This window comes from Echinops telfairi, unplaced genomic scaffold, assembly GCF_000313985.2.
Source record: "Echinops telfairi isolate 266 unplaced genomic scaffold, ASM31398v2 ScPeMD7_7420;HRSCAF=8458, whole genome shotgun sequence".
Taxonomy (NCBI): domain Eukaryota; kingdom Metazoa; phylum Chordata; class Mammalia; order Afrosoricida; family Tenrecidae; genus Echinops; species Echinops telfairi.
Window position 1 is genome coordinate 31,614,417 of NW_022111320.1, and position 13,544 is coordinate 31,627,960.

Genomic DNA, 13,544 nt, shown 5'->3' on the forward strand with positions numbered 1-13,544 from the left:
GTCCCGCAGAGAGGAGGCCACACGTAGCTCCCTGTGATCCATTCCCCCCTACTACATCCCCTTTCCCTCCTGGTATCGCCACTGTCACCCCTGGTCCTGAGAGGTTCCTCTGTCCTAGATTCCCTGCATTTCCAATTCCCGTCTGTACCGCTGTGCATCATCTGGTCCAACCAGGTCTGCAATGCATAAACACACCTTTTAATCAGGACTATACTACTCCTTTATAAGAACAACTGTGAGGACGGCACAGGGCCCACTGGTGGTGTTCCATTTGGTTGTACGAATTGGCTCCCATGGTCCCTAACAAAACAGCATCTTACTGGAAGTAACCCTGAGGGCACTGCCGTTTAAATATTGGGCCGATAACTGCAAGGTCAGTTGTTCAAACCCAGTTTTAGTCCTGCAGAAGGAAGATGAGGCTATCTATCCCTTTAAAGATTTACAGTCTTGGAAACCATATATAGGGCCTTTGTGAATCAGGATTGAACTCCATGGCCCTGGGTTTTGGTGGGATATTACTGAATTTCTTCAGGGGAAAAAAGAAAAGAAAATAGAAAGTCAGAAAGTGAGCAGAACAAGCACAATGCTCATATTTTGCATCATGAACCAAAGTTGAGGTTGACTATCGGCCTTTTTGCTGGTCAGAAGGTGCAGACACGCAGGGTGCCTGTCTCCTGAGCTGTGACGAGAGGGGCGGTGCTGGGTTCTGAAAGGTCACGCGGGAGGCACTGCTGTAATCTAAGCCTGCAGTCGTATTTACGCTTCAGCTCTGTGACCGAATCTGTTAAACCGAGGTGGGTTGCCTAGCGGGTCGTCATGGTTTTGTCCAGTTTACACGCTTAGGTCAGTACAGCGTTTCCCAGAGCGGGTGATACTATTCCCTGGCGGGGGTCCTGGGCCGATCCAAAGGTGTTGCAAAAGCAGATACGCTTTGTCATTGACTATGGGTTATAGTGTAACAATATTTGATTGCCAAGGTGATGCTAAGTAGTTGTGTATTGTTTGTTTCATCTGAAAAGGAGGTGGTAGGCCACCTAAATTTGAGAATTTATGGGTTAGTGCATCTACATTAATATAACTGAAATATAAACACACACACACACACACACACACACACACACACGAAGACCATGAGCTCATGAGCAATTTCCTTGCCCTGGTCCAGTCTTCATAGGAGCCTGTGGGGAAAGTGCATAATTCAGAGCTGAAGGTTACATTGTCGTGTGTGAGTGACAACTTTCTCTAAGAAAATAAAGTCTCTTTCCCCCTCCTGTGCTTTATAGCGTCATTTATCCAACTTTTCCCAAAGAAGTCATGCGTGTTCTCTAAAAACTGTGTTTTGGTTAATAAGGTTCAGTACAAGTTGCAGACTGCTTCTTCTCATAGATATTCATGATGCATAGCAAACTATCAATGATTTTGAGGGATTCTGCAATAAAGACCTTTCTGTTTAACCTAGCATTTCCCAAGCTGATTGAATTGGAGTTTTACATGTTTTACTGTAGTAAAAACAACTTTTCCCAGGCCCTAGAGTGGGAAGTAATGCCATACTTCCACGTTGTTAATATTGAATAGTGGCTAGATATATCTCTCTTTATGGTTTCCATTTCAAAATGTGACCGAGTAGAAAACAATATAGAGGACTGAATGTTTTTTCCTTTGGTGCTTTCCCACACCCAAGTTTCAAATTTGAGTTGCCCTCATCTGCCTGACTCCCAGATTCTAGTCACTCTCTGTGGACTTTCTGAACCCAGTGTCATCGTGGGTTATGTGCTGGGCTGTAGTCACAAGGTCAGAAGATTGAGCACTCCGGCCGCTCCTTGGAAGAAACGTGAGGCCATCTGCTCGATACCCAAAAGGGAAGTTGGAATCTACTTCATGGTGATGTTTTTTAGGGGCTATTTCAGTTTTTCCTGCCGGACATTCCATCAACCTCCCACCCCACCCCCGCCTCAGCATGTCCTTCCTTCGAATGCAGTCTGTCCACGCCTATGTCACTATCCCACAGTCACCCGGCTCAAATATGATGACATTTTCACTCTGATCCTGTTCTCCCAATCCGCCTTCATCTCTGGTTGATCATAATTCAGAGGCCATCTTGCCCCCTCCACCTCTCCATTTTTATTTTCAAAACCACAGATTCCCAGAAACCGAAAGCATTCCCCTTGCAAATGGGAGCCAAACAAGGATGCCTCTCCTTATTACCGCTATTATTCAACATTGTGCTGGAAGCCTTAACCAAACCTAACAACAACAACAAATCCAAATTAGAAAAGAAAAAGGGAAATGCTCACTGTTTTCAGATGAGATGATTCTATACGTAGAAAACTTCAAAATCTGGGGGAAAAAGTTGTTGGAAACAATCTAAAGATTTGGCAACATGACATGACAGAAGATTAGTGTACAAAAGTCAGTTGTCTTCTTGTATACTAACACGAGAGCTCTGAAAAAGAAATCACTAACACAGTACCATGTATACTAGCCACCCAAAAGATGAAAAACTTAGGAATAAATCTAACCAGAGAAATGAATGACAGAAAACCCCCTACAGAACGCTATTGCAAGAAACTAAAAGAAAAAGAAACCTACATATGTGGAAGAGTATTTCATGGCCGTGGATAGGAAGACTTAACATTGTGAAAATATAAATACTCAGCCCCCCCCCAAATCTAAAAATATAAGGCAATTCTAATCCAGATCCCAACTCCATTCTTTAAAGAAATGGAAAAATTAATTACTAACTTTATAAGCAAAGAACCTAAGAGGTAGAACAAATTATAAATCCATAGAAACATTCATTAAACAAACATATCAAAAAAATAAAAATAAAAAGTAGAACAAAATTGGAGGCCTTTCATTTCCTGACCTCAAAATCTATTATACAGCCACAGTGGTTAAAATAGATACATAGAGCGGTGGAATAGAATAGAGAAACAATAAATTAATAAATGGATGAATGAATGAATAAATAAAGCCATTCATCTACAGACAACTGATCTTCGACAAAAGGCCCAAAACCCAAAACCCAAAACACCGTTAAATGGAAACAGATGATTTCTTCAGCAAATGGTGCTGACAAAATTGGATCTCCATCTGCAGAAGAATGAAAGAAGCCCCATCCCTTACCCCATGTGTTAGTCCAGGTAGACTAGAGAAACAAATTCATAGACACACATATGTGTATTAGAAAGAGGTTTATATACAAGAGTAACTGAATATTGAGAAAATGTCCCAGCCCAGTCCAGATCAAGTCCAGAAGTCCAGTATTAGCCCACGTGTCCGGTACCAATATATAAATTCTTCTTCAGAATGAAGCAACACGTTCAATGATGCTGAATGCAGGAAGAGTGAGGTTGTAAGCATCTCTGCGGTGGCAGGGGTCTCTACGTGGCTTCTCTAGCACCCTAGGCTGCATCAGAGTAAGTCCATGTGTCTTCTACAGCTCCGAGGGCATGCAGTCTATTGGTGCAGTGCCATGTGTCTTGTCAGTAGAGCCTCTCCAAGGGACTGAGCCAAGAGAGAGAGAGTCTCTCCCACCTTCCAAGGAGGAAATCCAGGAATTCCCAGAATCCTTAGGGGAAGGCCATACCCACACAGAGGCCTCAATGGATATATCCTGCTTGACAGCCTAGACTCTATCCCTATACTCTTAATCCGCTCAAGTCCCAAATTGTTTACCACCTCAAGTCCCAGATTATGTAACTACCCCATCCTATATACAAGAAACGAACTCAAGATGGATCAAAGACATTAATGTAAATCCCAAAGCTATGGAATAGAATAGAGAAAAGGGGGACAAATGGAAGGGACCGATTGCAGGGCATAGACGCACTATCAAAAATAATGAAGGAAACCCACCCCGTGGAAGACAAACAGGTGACTGAGACCTGAAAAGGAGACGTGTGTGCATCAAAAGACTTCATCCAAAGAAAAGCCATGGAGTGGGAAAATTTTTTTGGGGGGGATTACGGGGCAATGACACAAGACAGGAGACTATTCTCTAAAATCTATAGAAAACTGCAATACCTCAATGAGAGAAAGACGAATAACCTAACTCCAAAGTGGGCAAAAGATAAGAAGAGACAGTTCACCAAAGGTGACACCCAAATGGCTAACAAACACGAAGAAATGTTCACTCTCATTAGCCATCTGGGACATGCAAATCAACAGAACGTTGGCATTTCCCTCTCACATACAACAATTAAAAGCAAAACAAAAATCCAGAAAACCACAAATTCTGGAGAGGCTGTGGAAAGTTCAGAACCCTCACACACTGCTGCTGGGGCAGTGAATACATCCAACCACTGTGGAAAGCAACACGGTGCCACCCCAAACAACTGGGAATAGAAGTCCCGTATGATCCAGCAATCCCTCTGATGGGTGCATCCCCTGGAGAAGTAAGAGTCCTGGGAAAGACAGGCATATGAATGTCCATTTTTCTTCACAGACCTGTTCACAATAGCAAGAAGATGGGAGTAATTGAAATGCCCATCGGTTGAAGAATGGCTAGAGAAACTGTGGTACTTGCACACCATGGAATACTACACATTGCTAAAAAATAATGATAGCACCACAAAGCACCTGATGGCATGAATGGATTAGAAAACTGTGTTAGTCTCTAAAGTATTAGAGAAACAAATCCACAGAAACTCATGTGTAAGAGAGAGTTTTATATAAAGGTTAAGTGTGCATCAAAAAAACATCCCAACCCAATGCTGCCCAAGCCCACAAGTCCAACATTAACCCATTAACCCATACGTCCAAAACCAATGCACAAAGTCCTCCTCCATCTCACAAAACAGAGGCAATGATGCCGACTGCAGGAGGAAAGCCGAGTCAGTGAATATGTAAGCATCTCAGCGCTGGTAGGGGTCTCCACATGGGTGCTCCAGCACCCAGGGCTGCATCCGGATCGGTCCATGTAGCTTCTCCTTGGAGATGTCTTGCAGGAAGTCAACCTTGCAAGCCGAAGCAGTGAACTGCTAAGGCAGCTACACCCAGATACACCCTGGTCTGACCATCAGAAAGCAAGAGACCCGAGAACTAGAAAGGCGAGGCTCACTGAGCCATTTATCCCTCCACCCTTCAGTTAACCCCACATGCGTTTATCGGCCGGGTTGACACAATAAACAACCTCAAAAACATTACATTGAGGGCAATGAGTCAATATCAAAAGGACAACTACAATGTGTGATTACTGTTAGAACAAGAAAGAAAAATAAAAACTGTTCTTACCAAAGGAACAGACTCTGGAGGTTACAAAGAGGCCAAGGCTGGGGCCGGTGAAGGAGGAAAGGTGAAGCAATAGCTAGAGGCTGGCCATGCACTCACTCGGATGAAGGGGCAGATAATAATCCACAAGGGAGAAAAGATAAATCCAAAGAGATGGGTAAACTATCTGGGAGTTTGATAAGTAGTTTATACTGTTGGTGAATACCAAATTGCTTATCTGAATTGTAAGCGCCCACCTAATTCACAATTTAAAAGTAGTTAAATACAAATATTAAATATTTAAATGTAAAAATAGTTAAAAACAAACAAATCCACGGAGTCCCAAATGGAATCCCAGGTAACCTTTTCTTTCCAGTTCATGCTGAGACGAGAGGAGCATTCTCTCAACTGGTTCTGATGCATCCCTTGTTCACACATTTTAATTGTCTGCACAACCCAGTCAAAATCCAGGCTTATGTCCGTGTCTTCCCAGAGTCTGATCCCACTCTTCTATTCAAACTCATTTCCAGTAATGCCCTTTGTAAAGTTATAGATTTGGCTCATTCCAAAGCTGTAGGACGTCTCAGTGTTCTTTCTATGGAACATCAGTATACCTTTGTGCTTACTGCATTCTTTGCTTGGAATCTTTTTTATTTTCCTAGTTTCTTCTATCTCCACTCAACAGATCCATGCTCTTTTGGGGTTCCTGTGTAGAAGCCACCAAACATTCTGATCTTTTGCTTCAGTCTTTTCAGCGGGAAGTTTATGTCCCTTCTTTGGGCCTGTATAGTGGGCTCATATGCGGGGCCTTCAAAACCTTAGTGGAAAAATGGATTTAAAAGATAATAGATTTTTTCCCCACCAAGTTTTTGAAGCCCCTCTTATTTGTACCCTGTTCATAACCAAACCCAAGACCTTTATATAAATATAATATCAGTAGTTTGAAGATGCATAAAATATCCTCCCATAACTAGGTGGAATGTGTACATTGTCTCTCTCTGTTCTTCAATTACAGCACTTCAACGGTGAATAGCAATAACGAGACTTCCTATGAGTAGGTAGTCACAAACGATTTTTAGTTGAGTTCAAGTGCCCTTGCATGCTGAGTTTAAACAAGGGCATGTTCACTGTTTACCAGTTGTCTCCATGCAGAATAAGGAAAGAGGCCTTGAGAACCGACGTCTTTTCCCCAGCTGCCCACTGTCTGTCGTTCATGAGAACGAGATTGTTTTCTTTTACACTCTTGAACTCTTCCCTCACGCAGTTCCCAGCATTGGGATGACGGCAGTGGTGGCTGATGTTTAGATTTCAAATAACTTCCCTGTGTGCATGTTGAATAAGAAGGAAGATGTCAACACAGCTTTACTTAAGGAGGCCACCTGAAAACACACGGCCCGGCAGATGAGTGTCAATGTGCACAACCTGCGAGCACGCACTCTGAACAGAGTCCCAAGCCTGCCCTTTCCCAGCACCCACCTCCCACCACTTGTTTTCTTACTTAGCACTTTCAGGGCAACCTCAGTCTTTTTATGAGGAATTGGCTTTACAGTTCTGAATCAAGAGACATTTTTGCAAGGCTTGCCCTCTGTTTAGAGTCTGGGTTTGCTACATCCAGCAGCCTAAGAAATTCATGAAACCCCGTGATCTACAAGAACAGTCTTTAACTTTAAAAAAATAATAAATCATTTTATTGGGGGGGTCTTACTTATATTATAACAAACCATACATTCTCTTTCTTCTTGAGCTCTTTGATATCAGCTGCTCTTATTTCTCCCTCCCTTCCTTCTATCCCCCTCCCGTGCAAACTCTCAATATATTATGCGTTGTTATTATTATTTATATATATCTTATACCGCCCATTCTATCCCTTCACCTACTGTCCTGGTATTCTTCCCCCGAGGGGGTTATTCTGCCGTCATTGCTATCCATTCCTCCTTCCTCTCCCTTTCCTTCCCCTACCCTCCTGGAATCGTTGCTCCCATTACTGTTTCTGAGGGGGTTTGTCTTTTCTGAATTCCATGTATTGAAAGCTCTCATCTGTGCCACTGTCTGTATACTTTACACCATAAAGTCCTACTCAAACTTTATTTTGCCTGTGACTCAACTGGAGATCATGCTGAAATCCAGAGTGTGATTCACAAGGCTGGGTACAGCTAGAGGTTCTGCAGTTCTAATCAGATTCCAGGTGAGGCAACCGGTTGGTCTATGGACCACACTTTAGGTAGCAAATAAGGCTTCTAGCCAGTTCCTTCTTGTTTGAGCCCCTGCAGATACGCTGAATCAGAATCTACATTTTAACAGATCTGATGTGTACCCAAGAATCACCTGGGCATCAGTCACTTGGGAATTTTGTTAAACTGTAGCTTCTGATCCCAGTGTATTTGTATTTGGAGTGGAAATGTAAATTCTCATCAGGGGTTTCAAGGAAGAAACTAATCCGAAACCTTAAGAACAGAGGCCTAGGGAAGGTGTCTGGGGTTGGATGGTGTTGAATTTACCACCAGGCATTGTGGCTCTGGCAAGATGGGCTCCCTAATGGGTATTAGCTTCCCTCATCTGTAATGCGATGTGCTGAATGCAATGAGAACCAGGAACTCTTCCCAGCTCCCAGAATGCAATGCAGTGATTGTCCTTCGGTTTGTTTGTCTGGGTTTGCTACATCCAGCAGCCTAGGGTTTTTTGGGTTTTGTTTTCTGATGACAGGTTGACGACGTAAAAGAACATGCACATCCTCTTACTCTCAGTTCAATGTTCATATTGATAGTCTTTATTTTAAAAATAGAACAACGGACATTAAGCGCCACCCCCCTGCCCCCACACCATGTTGATGTTAACAGTAGATCTTCAAGAAACGATATCATGGATCCCAGGCCTTGATAAGGAAATTTGCTATAGAACAGAATCCTCTTATACTGTCATCTCTTACGTGTGTCCTGTTGTTTCTGTTTTTGTTTTTTTAGGAAATACTCCATAACCTGGGTGGGATCGAAAACCTCGCTCAGGTAAGACTCCTCATGCGGTGGCTGGCCTTGCCTTTGCGTTTCGTGCCATGGCTCTGGGCAGGGATTAAGGGGTGCTTGACCTGAAGGCAGCTTCCTTCTGCTTCGCTGCCTGCCAAGGAAGGGGAGGAGCAGGTGAGGTTTCGAAGTGTGGGCACGAGGCATGATAGTCAGAACAGGGAGGTACCTGTGACCTTTTGTTCGGGCTAATTGGGCTCACTTTACCCAGCCTGTTGAAACGAGAATATGCTATGAAAGGTCACATGTCTTTAGTTCGTGCTGAAAAGGAATAGGCGTTGGCTGGCAGGCCCATGCCTCCAAAACTGCATCAACCATAGAATGAGGGGAAATATTAGTTATGAAAATTCCCCCAACTTTCTCACCACAAAATAACACAAAAGCAAGTGCGTACTATGCTCATTAAATATTAATATTGATAAGCAAGCGATCATGGGATGGATTATCTCAACTTTGTTTCTTTTTGTGTTGCTTGCTACCGAGGGAGGCAATTGAGTGACTCTATTATGTATGTATGCTGAGCCCGTTAAAAGACTGGCTTTATTCATAGACTGGAACACACTTTCCGAGGTTCTCAAGGGGTTGGACCAAACCCGTCTCCTGAAACCTCCACTGTGTGCAAAGAGGCTGATTTTCATAATCACCCCACAGCCCTGCAAGCTCATTCTGAATTATTAACAGAAGATTAAGTTTAATGGTTATTTAATATGAAATCCTTTATTTTACTCTATTCTCATTCATGATACAACGTGTCTAGTTTTGATTTATATGAAAAAAAAAAACACTTTTAATTGACTAGAGGCTTAACTCAGTCAATAAAATTCTCTTTTCCTGAAACTGTATTGTAAAGGAAACGCCTTGAAAGTAACTCTCAGGGCCATCGGGCGGTGCCGGCTCATCCGGACCCTGTACAGCAGGGCAGAACTGCCCCCATGGGTTTCTGAGACTGGGGCTTTTTACAGGAGCGGGCAGCTTCGTCCTTCTCCTGAGGAGCCGCTGGTGGTTCAAAATGCCGACTTTGTGGTTCGCAGTCCAACGTGTAACCAGCAGGGATTCCAAAGGGAGCTAGCGCCCAGCTAAACGGGATTTTCTTCTCCACTGAGACTCCCATTTTATATCTGAAATTTGGTGTGTGCCTCTGCACCCGTTTATGAATATGATCGGTTATTCACAGGGAAGAATTACCAGACCACCCAGTTCCCACTTTATTCTAATTATTATCATCTGCATATTTCTGGTTAGATGCAATTTTGAATACCGTATAAGATCAATGGAATATATGCAGTGTGTTATGAAACTACTAAAAAGGCACATGGAAGAATTAAAAGTCTATGCACTGTATATTGTACACGTTACATGTTACCTTACATTTGGATGCAACGTCGCACCACAAACATGTACAGTCCTCCCCGTGTTTCAGTGCAGGCAAGAGAATCCAGAACCCTACCTTAAAAGGGACCCCTTGCTATTTGGCGAATCTATTGTGCCACCTGCAGGCCGTTTTAAGAAGTGCACCGACGCCCGCGCGTGTGTGCTTTGAGTGTCCTGCTGATTTTCTGGTTGCTTTGGTCCCTCCTGCAGTACATGGAGATGGTGGCGAACGAGTACCTGGGCTACGGCGACGAGCAGCACAGCGTGGACAAGCTGGTCAACATGACATGTAAGCAATGTGGCAGGGGCACAGCCAGCCCTCCAGCTGGGCTAGGATAGGCTGGGAAGGTGTTTGCAGCAGGCACAAGGAGACATTTATGAATGTATCCAGAGCCTCCAAGACACTGGTTGCGCTCCTCAGTGGCAAAATCTCCTCACAAGGACGGTTTTTAGAGCACAGCTCTGACCTTGCAAACACAAGTGTCATATTTAAAGAAAGATCTTTTAAAAAAATAATATTATTGGGGGCTCTTACAGTTCTTACCACAATTCATCCATCCATCCATTGTGTCAAGCACATTTGTACATATGTTGCCATCATCATTTTCAAAGCATTTTCTTTCTACTTGAGCCTTTGGTATCAGCTCATTCTCTCCTCCCATCCTCCCTCCCTCATGAACTTTTGATAATTTATGATTTTTTCCCCCATGTCTGACACCGACCGCTGTCTCCCTTCACCCCTTTGTCTGTTGTTTGTCCCCCTGGGAGGGGGTTATATGTCGATCATTGTGATCGGTTTCCCCTTTAAAGAATGATCTTTATTGAGCATAAGCTTACTTTCAATAATGCCAGGAGGCTTCCATGAAAACCTTTTTGTTTTCAATTTAATTTTTTGCCCTTCCCTTTCTGTGAAACCACCCCGAGCTGTTAGCTCATAGGCTCTGGCATCTGCCAGACAGTGATAGGAAGACAACTCTCATAAGAAACGATGATGCGGTAGTGCTGGCCATCTGGTTGAAGGAGCTGGAGGCCCCCTGCTGCCGCGTCGGAGGCTGGCGCAGGGTCTCGGGGTGGAGGGTTTGGTTCCCGCACCATGTACTCTGTATAGGGAGGCTTTCTGGAGACGAGCTCTTGCTTTGAACTCTTGATGATGTTAAACAATTTGGTTAACTTCCAGGGGAAGGAAAGATTGGGTTTTTTTTTCTTTCCATATTTTATGATAACACCACTATGATAAAATACTTGCTCATTGTGCTTGGTGGTGGGGGTGGGGGTGGATCATTCTGGGAGTTAACAAAAACGTCCCTCTCCCTGTGGCTCTCCGTGCTGTTTGCGTTCTCTGTGCTCCGTTTGCCCTCTGTCTGCTTGCCCATCACGCTTCCCCAAGAGAGACCCTCTGCACACTGGAGCCCCCTCTGAGTGGCTGTCACCTTTTACAGATATTTTTCAGAAGCTGGCTGCTGTCAAAGCCCAGAGAGAATGGGTCACTGCAAGTGGAGCCCACAAGGTGAGTAGCCCAGGTTCAGATTGTGGTCAAGCCACCTGCAAATTATAATCCACAAACAGGCTAACCTGGAGTCTAGCACTGCGAGTCTCTGCCAAGGCTTTCCTCTGTTGACTAGCCTAAATCTGGTGCTGGCCAATTTGTCCTGGAAACTCATTGTTTCCCTTTATGCCATTTATCACCAACTCAGTGTATCGACTACTTACAGTGTAGCCTGATATTCGTTAACCTTCAATCTGTCAAAAAACACACTGTCTTCAAGGTGCGATGGAATAAACGTCAAACACACTATCTTCAAGGTGAAGTGGAATACACCGAGAGCGTTCTCTTGACCATTCAAGAAACTTGTAGTCTTTCTTTAATTGAATTCTATTTCGCATTATTTTTCAGACATTAGTCAACTTACTTGGTGCCCGAGACACGAATGTCCTCCTGGGGGCTCTGCTGGCGCTGGCTAGTTTAGCGGAGAGGTAAGTCTATTTGATAGCCTGCCGCTCAGTTAGTTTTTCATTCACTCTTCAGCCACGTGGCGTGCAAACGAGTCTGTTTCTGTAGCCACTCCGACACCTGCTAGTCACAATGTCTGAAATGTCAAGATGGAATAAAGTGAGGATGTTGAAGAGAGTCCTGGGTGGAGAAAGTCTCTTTTTAAAACTGAAGCTGGAAAGGCAGTTCACATGAAAACATTTTTCTTTTTCTCCATGATTGGAAATATTTACCTAGCCTTTTTATCCAACCCTCAGTTACCCCCACTTTTAAAAACATCTTACTCTTTCCTTGGAAACAAAATATTTTTTCCTTTTCATTTTTGCCTGGTGATTTTAGCACGCAAACCGTTTTCAGATATTTTGACCTTGCAAACATCTCAGCTAACCCTGGCCCCTCTTGGTGGCATGACTATTGGAAACAAAAGAGCTTTAAGTCTATTTTTCATGCACATACATGGATCGTTGTGCACTCTATGCGTGTGTACGTGTATTTGAATAGTATGTGACTGTTTCTCTTTGAAGAAATGAAATGGTGTTTAAATTTATGACCTATAGTATTCACTGAGCATTAGAATTTGATGTGACCTTGCCTCGGGGGATGGCTTGCATTTGTCTCGTCCTGATATACAATGTGGGATGTTCAATAAGTGGAGTAGATAAGCCATGTCTGTACTACTTCGCGTATTTTTTGATTTGTAGTCCGGAATGTAGGGAGAAGATCAGTGAACTCAACATTGTCGAAAACCTGCTGATGATTTTACATGAATATGACTTGCTTTCCAAAAGGTAAGACTGCTCTGGGGAAGAAGACTAGAACATGGTGGGTGTAGGAACATCAGAACCTAACTTCAAAGGGACAATGACCAGAATCTGATCCGTGAAGTAGAAGTCAGACATCTCTCCACCCATCCAACGCTTTCTTCAGTTCTGACCCCAGCCGTCTCTCCCACGGAACTTTCCGCTTCTCTTCTGAGCTGTGGAGTCCATTGCAAGGGCGACACCAAACCCACAGACCGTACTTTCAGTGGTTCATTAAAGGAAGCAGTAGGGTGTAACTGAAGGTCAAGATAAAAACAAACACCTGTAGCCAATCTTCCTTCTTCACTGCAGGACAACCGCTTCTTGGCCCTGCAGTCTGTCACCACTGCCACTGGCCCAGGACCCCTCCCAGGCCATCGCTGCTGGCTGTGTCCCTGGCTCCCGTCTTCAGTGTTGCAGCCTTTGGCTTGTGTTACAGCTCTCCTGAATCTGGGAGATTCTTTTCTCTCTTCACCCCGCTCTCCTCTCTCCTCTTCTTTATTCCTTTTGCTTATCTTCCTGCTCCTCTTGAGAGCCCTCGATGAGATTGTACAGATTCTGTATGTACAGATTCCTTGTAGATTCAAAGCACGGCCCTCCCACCAGGTCCAAGGACTGATCAGTCCCCTCGTAGGTCACAGGTACTTCCTTTATACAGAAACTACTAGAGCAGAGTTTAATGGTCAATTCCTGCAAGGTGCATACCCATCACAGGACAGGTTGGATCCCTAGCTAGGCAAAAAGTATCACGCCAAGTTGTTTATAATTTATTCAGGAAATGTTACCTTCCAGGTGGAAGAGTAGGGGAAAGGTACCTCCTTATGGCTTAGGGGAACATTTTCTCAAGCTGTTTTCTGAAGAACCAAGGCAAAGCCCACATTAAAAAAATAAGTAAAAACCCCATTTCTCTGCAAAGATATTTTCTTATATTTCTTAAAATGCTTATATAAAATCCATTTTATATAAAATAAGGAAAATAACTGAAGATGGTATAATCTTTTTCATAACTACCTGTTTTTATTACTCAAGTAAAGATTCTGGAGTAAAATGAAAACCTTTTTTTATTGGAGCTGCCGATCACTCTGAAGAATCGCTGTAGCCGGTTAATTACTAGGTTGCTTTTACGTGGAGTTGCATCCTACGTCATTGGGGCTT

At 43.6% G+C, this 13,544-nt stretch overlaps 1 protein-coding gene across 1 annotated transcript in view; it reads left to right on the forward strand.

Moving 5' to 3' along the window:
* NEK10 (NIMA related kinase 10) overlaps nucleotides 1-13,544 on the forward strand; it is a 232,817-nt gene that overhangs the window by 25,452 nt on the left and 193,821 nt on the right. The window contains exons 5-9 of the mRNA XM_030887662.2: nucleotides 8,172-8,213; nucleotides 9,810-9,888; nucleotides 11,039-11,106; nucleotides 11,494-11,573; nucleotides 12,291-12,377. Of these exons, the coding sequence (XP_030743522.1) occupies nucleotides 8,172-8,213; nucleotides 9,810-9,888; nucleotides 11,039-11,106; nucleotides 11,494-11,573; nucleotides 12,291-12,377 (356 nt within the window). The remainder of the gene's footprint in view (nucleotides 1-8,171; nucleotides 8,214-9,809; nucleotides 9,889-11,038; nucleotides 11,107-11,493; nucleotides 11,574-12,290; nucleotides 12,378-13,544) is intronic.